Below are 12,146 nucleotides of genomic sequence, written 5' to 3'. Positions count from 1 at the left end.
TAGGGCACTCAATTGTGAGTGCCAGGCTGTGTTTCGAGCATTTACAAATACCGATCTCATTAATGCTCAGCACAGCATCCTGAGGTGATAATTAGTCATCCCTTTTCTGTAAGTGGGGACTGGGAGGCCTGGAGAGTCTGGTCACCAGTCTAGGCCCCCTACTGTTATGGGGTGGTCAGCCCTAGAGCCCATAGTTAAAACCACCCAAGTGAAGGCTGAGGACCCCAGAGGAGGGAAGGGTCTTTGGCAAGATGAGAGTTGCTAAGAAGCAAGCAAGAGAAGAGGGGAGATAAGTTCAGAGCCCTGCTGTTCAGACAGTGGGAGAGGGAGTGCCGCTACCCCTTCCAGGCTGGGATGGACATGGAACTAAGGAGTGAGGGATGGGTATACAGGAGTAGAGGCAGGCGGTGCCCAGCTTGATTTCTCAGAGCTTGGTCCTAACCCTACCTCGGCCAATTCCAGGTTTCCTCCGTGGATCCCCCACCCCTTTGTCCCCTGGGGTCTCTCCCTCAGGAGTGCAGACCCCAAGGGCCGGACTGTCCCTTGGGGAGGGGAGTTGAGGGCCCTTCTGATCTGGTAGTGGGCCTGGAAGATGCTGGGAAATTAGCGTGGCGCCGGCCCGGAGAACTGAGCCGGCTGATGTCCAAGTTGGGGCCGTGCCGCTGGCCACACTGGCTAGCCCACAGGGCAGTACCAGGGCCCCAGTCTGAGATTCCACGCCTGACCCAGCGGCGACCCCTCTCGGGCTCCTGTGCCACTCACCTCCCGGGACGGGCTGGGTTTGGGGGGCTGGGCAACCTCAGGTAAGGGGCTGCGGAGAGCCGAGCCGGAGGCGAGGGCGAGGCACCGAGGGAAGAGCGGTGCTGGAGGGGTTAAACACGGGAGGAGGGGGGCTTCTGGCGGCAGGAGGGGGGTCTCAGCACCAGCGCCCGCCCGCTCCGCCCCTGCCGCCGCCTCCGCGGCCCCGCCGGCACCGGCGAGGCCGCACGGGAGCCCGGGCCGCAGCCGCAGCCGCAGCGGGGCCAACAGTGAGTGCGGGGCGGAGCGGGCGGGCGCGCGGGCGCGGGGAGGGCGTGCGGGACGGCGGGGGCCGCAGGCCGGGCTCCCGGGCTGGGTCGCGCAGGGGGAGACCGGCTGGGAGGGGGCCCACCTCCGGGAGTCCTGCGGCCGTGCGTCCCGCCCGCCGCCCGTCACGCTCCGAGGCGTCGGCGTGAAGACGCGGGGAGGTGGTGGGAGCGAGTGGCGGGTGTGCGGTGTCTGGGCGGCGGGCGCTGCGCGGTGGCCCCGCGATCTGGGTGTGCGTGGAAGTGAGTCTGTGCACACATGTGTGTGGGCCTCTGGGGGCCTTGGCCCGGCGCGCACGGCCCTGAAGGTCCGGTGTGCCCCGGAGTCCGGGGTGTGTGCAGGTGGACGGTGTGCATGCAACCCGGGCAGCGAGGCCGCCTGGAGCCGCAGGGCGGAGCGTGGGCGCGCTGGTCTTTGTGCCCGCGTGTGTGCGCGTGGGCGTCGCCGCGCTCTGTCCCGGGGGAGCCGGCAGCTGTCCTGGGGGATGCCGCGCTGGTCCGGCCCTGGTCGCTCCCATCCCGCTCCTTCCCGGAACCCGGTACCCTCCCTTCCCCTCCACCCAGCCTCGCCTCTGCGCAGCGACTGGGACCCGCCCCTGGGTTCCTCGAAAGCCCAGCGGGGCGCTGGGGACCCTGGGGGCTCCCAGCCCGGCCTATCGCCTCTAGAAGCCGGGCAAGGAGAGGCAGGAGGGGAGGGAGAAGCCGCGAAGATGCTGCTGCAACCTCGGCGGACAAGCCGGACCGCCATCCACGTCCCTGCCCGGCGTGGTCCTCTGCTCCCCCTCAGCCCCCAGCTGGAAGGCGGGGTCCCTCTCCAGGCCCCCAGCATCTCCTCTCTGGCCCCGCCTCTCCCTGGGCAGGCTGTCTCTGTTTCCACCTTCCACTCTCCGTCCTTTCCTTTCCCTGTGCCCTCTTCTCACACCCTGGAGTCCCGGACTGGGGCTGAGGGCCGGGCAGTGGAGGTAAGGGGGAGGACTGAGGTGGGGGTGGGGTGGGCACTGGGTGTGTCCTGGTACCAGGAGCGGGTTGATCAGAGGGGTGTGAGGAGAGACCCTCTGCAGGTAGTAGGGCCGGGGGCTCCCAGGACCTTTGCGTGTGTAGGGTTGGAGAAGGAGGGTGTAGGGGTGTCAGGCCAGATGATTGACCCCGGCATCCCTGGTTCTGCCCGCAGTGACTGCAGCTCCCCAGGAACCCCCTGCCCAGCCTCCCCAGGCGGGCAGTGGAGTTGGCCGGGCCCCTGGGCGCGCCATGCGCAGCACCACACTACTGGCACTGCTGGCTCTGGTCCTGCTCTACCTGGTGTCCGGTGCCCTGGTGTTCCAGGCCTTGGAGCAGCCCCATGAGCAGCAGGCCCAAAGGGAGCTGGGGGAGGTGCGAGAGAAGTTCCTGAGGGCCCATCCATGTGTGAGCGACCAGGACCTGGGGCTCTTCATCAAGGTGCGTGGGTGGGGGAGAGACCTGCAGCAGTCACCCGTGACCCCCTGATACTAGCTGCATGCGGCTGGGGCCCTGTTCTGGAGTGCTGCTTCCTGACCCACACCCCTGAAGGCAGGGTGCAGCTGGAGGGGTGCGGGGCAGAGGCCAGGATCCAGGTCTCTTGTGTTTTCAATATGGCGGCCATGGGCTGCATTTGTTTTCCTTGCTGTGCCCAGCATTGGGTTGCCTGGCGTGTGATAGTGATTGCGTGAAGGAACCCGTGAAGGAAGAAATGAATAAACAGCTGTAGCATATGAGATATGTTACGTCTTCCCAGGTCTAACTCACAGGTTTAGGGTTACCAGATGAAGGCTGGAATACCCAGTTAAATGTAAATTTCAGCTCAAGGATGAATACTTTTAAAACACAAATTTGTCCCATGCAGTATTTTTATTTGCTAAATCTGGCATCTCTACACTAGTTCCTGTGCTTCTTTAGAGTCACAGATGCCTCAGAGAAACCCAAGAACACTGTGAACACTTCCCCACCCCCTACCTCCAAAAAAGTGCACATATAAATACGTACCCTTGATTTCGGAGGGTTCCAGGTTCCCCTAAGCCAATCCATGCCATCATGGATGCCAGCTTGAGCACACCTTCCTGCCACGACACATGCTTGTGAAGTGAAAGCTAGAGGGAGTGCAAATCAGGGATGGGGTGGGCTTTGGTTCAGTGACTAAAGGAAGGGTGGGCCGCAGCCTTTCATGCTACTGTCAGGCAAGCACCTCTGCTCTCGCTCTGATTTCTGAGCCACTGTCATACTAAAAAAAATAAATAAAAACACCTAACATTTAACTTGATTACATTAATGTGTATTATGTTATTGAAAAGCTAACCTCCCCCCACCTTTCCTTTCCTGCCTGTTCTTATGGAAGGAGGAGGCATCAGCATGGGGACTCAGTGTTCCAGCTGATTCCCAAGGTGGCAGGACCTGGAGCAGAGTTGAGGGTGGGGTGGGGCCAGGACACAGGCAACTGGACATTGTCTCTGACCCAGAGAATGCCCAGAAAGGCTCTCTGACACTCTGGGTAGGAGAGTGTCTGACCACACCACAGGGCAGGAGGAGAGAGGGAACCTGACCTATTTTATCTTCACAAAGGAATAGCTTTTCTCCTGGATATGAAAAAAGAAGAAAAGGAAGGGCAGAAACATGCAAGGCGGACAACAGCTGCTTTATTTCTCTTCTATAATTAGCCAGTCATGCAGCAATTGTGCACCTACTGTGTGCTAGGTGCCATGCTGTCCAGGATAGGGTGAGCAGGGAAATTGATATTGGGGTGGACATATGCAGGCTGTAGCCTAGAGGATGTCACATCTAGGCGAAGGCACCGATTCCAGGGAAAGTTCACTGTAGGATTTAGTAGAAGGGGAGTTTTCCTTACTTCCTTCTTTGTTAACTGCCAGCTGTATGCTGAGCCCTGGCCTAGGTGCAGGGTGAGGGTGATGGCAAGGAGGGAAATGCCCCAGGGTCTTTGGGAAGAGCCAGTAACTGATGAAGCAGATGAGATGGGTAGAATTTAGAGATGTGTGATTGGGTTGCAAGAGACTCTCAGGCAGAGGAACAGCATGGAAAAAGGCGTGGAAACTGGAAAGCTCAGAGTGTTTTGCAGTTCTTGGATTTAGCAGATGCCTAGTCATTTGAAGCAAAAATTAGAACACCCAGAATGACAAAGGATTTTTTCCCAAGTTGTGAATTTATTGGAAAAGTGTTGCAAAATAAAATGAAATAACTTTTAATCATACACTTCACTTCTTGGCTTCATGAAGAGATTATTACAGGAAATGGAATCGTCTCAAAATCTGGGGATAAGGTCACTGTAACTTGGGCTCCAAAATGGAAGTCCCAGGAGAGAAGACTCGGGAAAGGGAGGTTGGGACCACATGGAGAAGGGGCTTACAGGCTGGGCTGGGGAACTCAGACTCTATTCTGCAGATAGCAGAGAGGGATGGAAGATTTGGGGCTGTCACTTTAGGAAGATTAATTTGGAATGTGTCTTGCTAATGAGGACTGCAGTCAGAGAGAAAGAAGGTGGTTTATGACCTCCTTCACACTGCCGCCTGTGTGTCCTGGCTCAGTGCTGCTTGGGGAAGGGCCCCCTGTGCTCTCTCCTCACTGTGCTCTGACCTCCATCACTTAGGGCAGGCACTCTCAAAACACAGACTCTGTCTTGGGAGGGAGGCCAACTGGCTGGCAAGATGGGCAGACACATGGCCATTTCATGAATGTAATCATATTTAATAAGCATCTGGGCTTCCCTTGTGGCTCATCTGGTAAAGAATCTGCCTGCAATACAGGAGACCTGGGTTCGATCCCTGGGTTGTGAAGATCCCCTGGAGAAGGAAAAGGCTATCCACTCCAGTATTCTGGCCTGGAGAATTCCATGGACTGTATAGTCCATGGGGTCACAAAGAGTCGGACAAGACTGAGTGATTTTCACTTTCACCTTTAGTGAGCATCTACTGTGTAGCACAGGGTTTGGTTTGGACTTCAGCAGGGTGGGGAAGGGTTTGTCTGTCCATGACCCTCCCCAAACTGGATGCAAAATTTGTTGGTATGTGAACCTTCCTGGAGGGAGGGTCCCTAACTTTAATCAGATTTTTGAAGGCAAGAGACTGACTCAAAGTCAGCTTCCTATGGGGAAGTAGAGGTGGTGGGGTCCCTGGAAAGCTGAACTCATTGAGCATGCTGTCTACATGGGTAATCATTTAACAACTACACAATGCTTGCTTTGTTGTGAATGCTTTAACTCTTCACAATAACTCTTTGAGGAAGGTACTATTATCACCATCCCCAACTGACAGATGCAGAAATGGAAGTGCAGTTCAGCTTCACTTAGCACCAAGATGTGAACCCAGGCAGGCTGGTCCCAGAGTCTGTGCTCCTGACCACTGTAAAACTGGAAATCTGTTATGTGAAATTAAGGGGCTGATAACTCAAACGTTTCTACAACAATGTGTTGGTCAAACAACAAAATTGGGCTGCCCAATCTGCAATGTCTGCCCTAAGGGACTGCCTTCAAGAAGACCAGAGGGCAGGGGAGAGCTGGGAGGGATAAGGAGGGAAGCACTCAGGCCAGGGGTTGGCCAGGATAGGAGGCAAGGACTGAGGTTCCTCCTTCTGCGCCTTGTCCTGCAGGATGTGGCTGATGCCCTGGGAGGGGGCGCGAACCCTGACACCAACTCAACCAGTAACAGCAACCATTCAGCCTGGGACCTGGGCAGTGCCTTCTTTTTCTCAGGCACCATCATCACAACCATCGGTGGGGGAAGGGATTGGGCATGGAGAGGGGGCAAGGGGTGGCTGGGCTTTCTCATGGGGGAAGGTGCAGGGGGAGCTAGGGGGGTGCCAGGTAGCCCCTAGACCTGCTGCACGGCCCCTCTGCCCAGGCTATGGCAACGCAGCCCTGCGCACAGACGCTGGGCGCCTCTTCTGCATCTTTTATGCGCTGGTGGGGATCCCGCTGTTTGGGATACTGCTGGCCGGGGTCGGGGACCGGCTAGGCTCTTCCTTGCGCCGTGGCATCGGTCACATCGAAGCCATCTTCCTGGTGAGCTGCTCCAAGCCCTGTGCGCCCTGGCGTTGGGTTCGGGATACCCTTACCTACGTCCGTCCCAGCCCGGGGCATGTGAGCGGGGCGGGGCGCCTGAATCCCGCGAACCTCTAACACTGGTGGTTCTGAGAAGAGGGGGTGTGGGGTGTGAGCCTGGAGGTTTTGGTGACTCCTCGGCCCCTCCCTGCAGAAGTGGCACGTGCCACCGGGGCTGGTGCGAATTCTATCCGCGGTGCTCTTCCTGCTGATCGGCTGCCTGCTCTTTGTCCTTACGCCCACGTTCGTGTTCTGCTACATGGAGGGCTGGAGCAAGCTGGAGGCCATCTACTTCGTGGTGGTGACACTCACCACGGTGGGCTTCGGGGACTATGTGGCCGGTGAGGCCACCTTTCTTGGGTTGCTCTTCCCTTCCCACGGGCTCTGCCATCTGGCTTCTCTCTCGAAATTCCACAGGGCGCTTGTGAGCTCACACGCGCTTGCTCCACGCCCTACATCCGCTCACTGAATGCACCCTCACGTTTTGGCGGGGCTGCGACACCTCCTGCCTACTTACGGTCTTGCATGCCTGCACGCCCATGCATGCTCACACGTATATTAAGTGACCCCTTCACACATGCCACATTCTTGTACACATGCACCCCTCACACATGCTCACATTCTTGCGCATGAGCACCTCCATTTACTCTTCTCTTGCACACCTTCAAGTCACTCCCAGTCTGTCTCCTTGCGTCTATTCACGCACTCTAGCTCAGACCCTTGGCCCTGGGGAGGGCGGATCCTCTCCAGGAGTTGGGAAGGACAGTGAACCCGAGACTCATGGGCTCAAGGCGTGTCTCACAATCAACTTCTTTCTGCCCTCCCCGGCGGTGTCTCAGGGGCCAGTCCCAACCAGAACTTTGCAGCCTACCAGCCGCTGGTGTGGTTCTGGATCCTGCTCGGCCTGGCCTACTTCGCTTCAGTGCTCACCACCATCGGGAACTGGCTGCGAGTCGTGTCCCGCCGCACTCGCGCAGAGGTAGGCGCCCCTTGCTTCCACGCCGCGCCTGCGCCTGCGCTGTGGTGCTGACGCGCTGTTCCCCAGCAGCCGGTGGACCACCCCGCCTTCCCTTCCAGAGTGTGGGCTCCCCAAGACAGGGATTGAGGGAGCCACGGTGTGCACCGGTTGAGATCAAAGGGATAGGCTCGGACAGGTTTGCAGTTGACTCCAGTCTCTACTCTCATGGTTAAAGGTTACCAGATTTAGCCAATAAAGATGAAGGAATCCTAGTTGGATATGAATATCGGATAAATTGCAAATATTATCTGAGTACAAGTATGTCTCAAATATTGCATGGGACATACTTATACTAAAATTTTATTTGTTGCTGCGTTTTGTCGTTGTAGTTTTATTTATTGTTGTATTTTGTAACCCCCTCTACTGGCCGTGGAGTAAGTGGAGGCACAAAGGTCTCTGGGGACAAGGGAGAGCTGATACAAAACCTCGGGTCTTTTCTTCTGGAGAAGGGAGCATTTCAGTGCAGGCGGAGGAAAGGAGAGGATGTGGCTGGTGATGAGCTTTGCCCTCCCTCCTCCGGGCTTTTCCCACTCATGAGGCAGGAGGACCAGGCGGAAAAGAGGGGCCATGCCTGACGGGTGACGGCGCAGGCTCCCGGGGTTGCGGAGAGACGGTCGAGGATCCCTGGTCGAGGACTGCCTTTCCTCCCCGCGCAGATGGGTGGCCTCACGGCGCAGGCCGCCAGCTGGACGGGCACGGTGACCGCGCGGGTGACCCAGCGAGTTGGGCCCACGGCACCACCGCCGTTGGAGAAGGAGCGGCCACCCCTGCCTCCACCGCCTTGCACGGCGCAGCCTGCCAGCAGGCCCCTATCCCCTGCGGCCCCGGAGAAGACCGAGCCGTCCTCCCCGCCCTCCCCGCCCACGCCGCCCACGCCGCCCACGGCCTCCGCGCTGGACTACCCCAGCGAGAATCTGGCCTTTATCGACGAGTCCTCGGACACGCAGAGCGAGCGCGGCTGCGCGCTGCCCCGCGCGCCACGGGGTCGCCGCCGCCCCCTCAATCCCCCCAGGAAACCGTCGCGGCCCCGCGGCCCGGGGCGCCCCCGGGACAAAGGCGTGCCCGCGTAGAGGGAGGACACCGGCCCCGGCCTCTCACAGGGCTTCGTTCTGGCCCTCTCACCCCGGCATGCTCTGCTTGTCTGACCAAAGAGCCCTCTCTCGACCGACCGGACCGAAACCTGGGGAGGAGGCCATGGGCTGCTTGTCTGCCACCCCCTGCTCCTGGCCCTGTCACTTCATCCATTTCCAGACTCCCACGGCTTTCTGTCTCGCTGTCCCGGCCGGGCCTGTCCCTCACAACACCTCACGACTGTGCCTCAAAGCCCGCATCAATAAACGGAAACAGTCTGCACGGCTGCGGGCGTGGAGCTGCGGGAACGCGAGAAGGGTGTGCGAGTGCTTGCGTCGTCGGCCACCTCCCGGGCAAGTCAGGCCCCGCTCCCTCCTTCTCCTCCCGCCAGGGTCCCCAGGCCGAACCCATGCCCCTCCCGTCGGTCAAGGGACCGCACTCTCAGGGGTACTTGGACCGGTGTTTCTGCCTGAAGTTGCCGGTAGGGTCTGGAGTGAGAATCAGCCAGGATGCGCGGGGAGTCCATGCCCCGTGCGGCTATGCGGCCAGGGATGGGGAGACAGAAGGGCATCTAGTGTGGAGGCTTGTAGCTTGAACTCTCCGCGCGCGAGACTCCCATGGGCCGTTCCGACGGGACCCTGCCCCTCCCCGTTCAAGGAGCGTGAAACCCCTCCCCCACCCTCCTCGCCCGGAGGCCTGTGGCAACTGGGTCCGTTGGGGCAGAAGCATGGAGGGAAAGCCTTTAAAAGTAAGAACTCTTCCTGGTCCTCCTCACCCTGCCAGCTCGCAGGCTCACCCTGGGCCCCTGACTGTCCTCTCATTCAGCCCTGGCTCAGGGCAGCTCCCAACAATCACCCCCCACGCCCCCCATCTCCCCCCGCCCCCAGCAGGGGAGTGTCAGCCCTGGTTGGGTTCAGGATCCCTGGTCCCAGCCTGCTCTCCCTCCCCTCCCGATTCCCCACGACCCTCGGCTTCCCTCGTTGTGTGTGGCCCACAGGCGTCGGCCAAGTCTTCGAGCCACCATGGCTCGGGCAGGTCGAGCCTGCAGGACATCCGGAACATGTGGACCACGGCTACTCTGTCTCAGCCGAAGCTGAATGTGCAGCTGCCCACGGTCCGCGAGGACTCGGAACTGGAGGACGTTAGCGTAAGCGGTAAGACTCTCTGGTCCTACGACCAGAAGGCTGGCCACGACGCAGAGGGTGGCTGGGAAGCATCCGACGGCGGAGAGGACAAGGACAGCTTCAAGCCAGAAGAGCCAGAGGAGCTGGAGCTTGGCGGCGATAGCTCCCAGGGAAGCCGTTTAGAGGAGGACGATTCCAAGACCGACAACGGTGTGTGGCCTCACCGGGCTGTGGGCGCCCGAGCTGGGGGGCTGGCCAGAGCCTCAATTTCTATTGCCGTAAAATGGGGGAAAACAGTAGGACCTAAGTTTCTAGGATTCCCTGGAAGGGGCGCCCCACGCTAACCTTTCTCGCTTTAAAGCAACCAGACATTCTAGGAACGCCCCCTACCGGGCAGGCGTCGCACAAGGTCCTGGGGCCATAGAGACGGGCAGGAAAATACGCAAAGGCGTGGAGTGTTTTCCATGGAATCACCGAATAGTTGAAAGGAGGGAGTTAATGCCTTTTCTGTGGATTTGAGCTATTTGAGGGAGTGCCTACCTTTTATTCATTGTCACTGGTTACAGTTGTTATACTGTTTACTTCCAGTGAAAGTGAAAGTGAAGTCGCTCAACCGTGTCGGACTCTGCCACCCCATGGATTGTAGCCTACCAGGCTCCTCTGTCCATGGGATTTTCCAGGCAATAGTACTGGAGTAGATTGCCATTTCCTTCTCCAGGAATTTGCCATTTCCTTTACTTCCAGTAGTAAATACTATTTACCAGGCTGTTTGGGGCATGCCCTTCTCCCTGCCACCTCTGCTCTCCAGGCCTTCGTCAGGGAATTGGAGCAGACAACAATATGCTATTTATTGAGCACTTGCTGTTGTGCCAAGCACTCAGCTTCCCTTGCATGATCGCCTTTAAATTTCACAACCTCTATAAGGGGGCCAGTCTTATTATCCCATTGTACAGATGAAGAAATTGAGGGTCAGAAAGTCAGTCACTGGCCTTAAGTCTCACAAAGCGGGGTAGTCCGAACTGTCATCTCGGAGGGTGGGACAACAAAGCCCAGGTTTGTAAACCACTGTCCCATACTGTTTCCCACTCAAGTAGTATCTGGAGCTGGTCTCTGGAGCCCCCTAACCCTCAACCTACCCCTACATCTTCTCTGCTCCAGGGAAGCCCGAGCAGTCTACAAATGACAAATCCCTCTTTTCTCTTCTCCCAGAAAAGCCTTCCTCAGTGTCATCGCTCAATATCTCGAGGCACACACCCCATCGAGCCTACTGGGTGGAACAGCAGAGCAGGGTTGGAGGCACCAAGGAGACTGGGAGTATAGTGGGGGGTGGAGGGTGAGCAAGTTGGGGGTGGGAGGGTGGGGGTGCTTTGTAGGGTGGAGGGGCAGGCAGGTCAATTGGGGGTCTTGGAACTGGAGGGCAAAGTTGGGGCATTTCAGCTGTGGGTAGAGCTGGGGTCCTTTGTTCATCTGAGTCTCTTGCTGCCTCTCCAGCTGCCCCTGCCCCTGACTGAACTGATGGAGAATGAAGCTCTGGAAATACTCACCGAAGCCCTCCGGAGTGAGCCTCCCCACCCCCTACTCCCTGCACGCCACCCCCCACCCTTGCCCCCAACTTCCACAAGAGACCCTGGGGGATTTTGCAGGCCTTGGTCCTATAGGAGTGGGGTTTCAGGATGTGTTTGCCTTGTCAGATTCCCTTACCACCCACAAATATTCCAGAAGCTTTAGGAAAAGTAAAAAGTTAGGAGACTGGGCACAGGGAGACCCAAAGGACAGAGTACGGAGTGACTGTCACAGGACTGGGCTGTAGCCTCAGTGCAGCCCCTCTTAACCTGCTGTGGCTTTTCTAAGGCCATTTCTCCACTTGCCTATTGGGAATTACAGCCTTTGTGTGGCCTTGGCCCCTTCCTAGAGCCTTTGGACAGTGGATTATTGGAGTAAATTTCCTTTGGTTGCCCTGCTTACTTTATGAAAGTCAGGGTTGGGTGGGGAGGGCTAAGAGCTAATGGCTTAGAGGGGGTGGTCCAAGAGGTGTTCCCAAAGCTTCCTGCTCTCAGTGCCCTAATTCAGGCCGGCAACATCTTCTCTAAATTTGCCTTCCTCATCCATCCTCCACCTCAGCACCCCATCCCACTCTGAATCTCCCATCTGTTTGGAGCACAGGTCTCTGACTTGACCATTTGAAACAAAACCACCAGGTTCCAGTACCCTGAAGATCCAGAGTTTCCCGAACTAACATAGACTGGCTGATGGGGAGGCCATGCCCCTGCTCACTGCCCTGAATACAGCTCTACCCTCCAGGTTACCAATCAGAGATCGGCCGGGACCATTCCCTGACCAAACAGCTGCAGCGATACATCGAGGGGCTCAAAAGGCGCCGGAACAGGAGGCTGCAAGTCTTGGCGGTCTGAGAGGACCGCCTCGGGCTCCAGCGAGTGCCCGACTCCAGCCCTGGTCCCTGTCCAGTACCCAGATCCAAGCCCGACCCTGCCCACGTGGAATTTGAGCCCTTAGAGAAATAAAAGAATCTGTACATGGTCCGTGAGTCAATGCGTGGCTGCCCGCTAGAGGCGGACGCACGTGGCCCCGCCTTTCCCTATGACCTTCACTCGGTCACCGCAGTGACCTTGAGCGTTCTCCGTTCGGGCCCTACGGGCTCTGCTTTCCCAGGACTCGAAATCCAGGACTTATTTCATGTCTTAGGTCAGCTTCTCCCACTCCGGGTTCAGCAGCTTTGCGGGAATATGGGGTGTGCGGTGCCAGTGCCCGTTTGTGTTATCTTGGGGGAAGGGGGGAAAAAGGAAAGG

The 12,146-nt window shown here is 58.0% G+C and overlaps 2 protein-coding genes across 6 annotated transcripts; both read left to right on the top strand.

Annotated features, from left to right (window-relative positions):
• The first annotated feature begins 607 nt into the window (after positions 1-607).
• KCNK4 (potassium two pore domain channel subfamily K member 4) lies at positions 608-8,528 on the top strand. Of its 3 annotated transcripts, none has more exons than XM_027532347.1 (7): positions 608-803; positions 2,236-2,501; positions 5,676-5,799; positions 5,927-6,087; positions 6,281-6,467; positions 6,966-7,105; positions 7,801-8,528. In XM_027532347.1, the coding sequence occupies exons 2-7, from the start codon at positions 2,313-2,315 to the stop codon at positions 8,212-8,214; spliced, it is 1,215 nt and encodes a 404-aa protein (XP_027388148.1). In that variant the 5' UTR covers positions 608-803; positions 2,236-2,312; the 3' UTR covers positions 8,215-8,528. The 3 variants fall into 3 exon arrangements, with proteins under 3 accessions (XP_027388148.1, XP_027388146.1, XP_027388145.1); XM_027532345.1 differs by lacking the exon at positions 608-803 and adding an exon at positions 1,099-2,026; XM_027532344.1 differs by lacking the exon at positions 608-803 and having other exon boundaries at positions 2,050-2,501.
• A 394-nt stretch (positions 8,529-8,922) lies between these two features.
• Positions 8,923-11,877, top strand: CATSPERZ (catsper channel auxiliary subunit zeta). Of its 3 annotated transcripts, none has more exons than XR_003509404.1 (4): positions 8,923-9,549; positions 10,549-10,672; positions 10,831-10,897; positions 11,641-11,753. XR_003509404.1 is itself a non-coding variant. In XM_027532348.1 (4 exons), exons 1-4 carry the CDS (start codon positions 8,943-8,945, stop codon positions 11,748-11,750), a joined length of 864 nt encoding a protein of 287 aa, XP_027388149.1. In that variant the 5' UTR covers positions 8,923-8,942; the 3' UTR covers positions 11,751-11,877. The 3 variants fall into 3 exon arrangements, 2 of the variants coding, with proteins under 2 accessions (XP_027388149.1, XP_027388150.1); XM_027532348.1 differs by having other exon boundaries at positions 10,549-10,628; positions 11,641-11,877; XM_027532349.1 differs by lacking the exon at positions 11,641-11,753 and having other exon boundaries at positions 10,549-10,653.
• Positions 11,878-12,146: the final 269 nt, after the last annotated feature.

This window comes from Bos indicus x Bos taurus, chromosome 29 (genome assembly GCF_003369695.1).
Source record: "Bos indicus x Bos taurus breed Angus x Brahman F1 hybrid chromosome 29, Bos_hybrid_MaternalHap_v2.0, whole genome shotgun sequence".
Taxonomy (NCBI): domain Eukaryota; kingdom Metazoa; phylum Chordata; class Mammalia; order Artiodactyla; family Bovidae; genus Bos; species Bos indicus x Bos taurus.
Note: the sequence above shows the minus strand (reverse complement) of the source record. Positions and strands in the feature narration are given on the sequence as shown.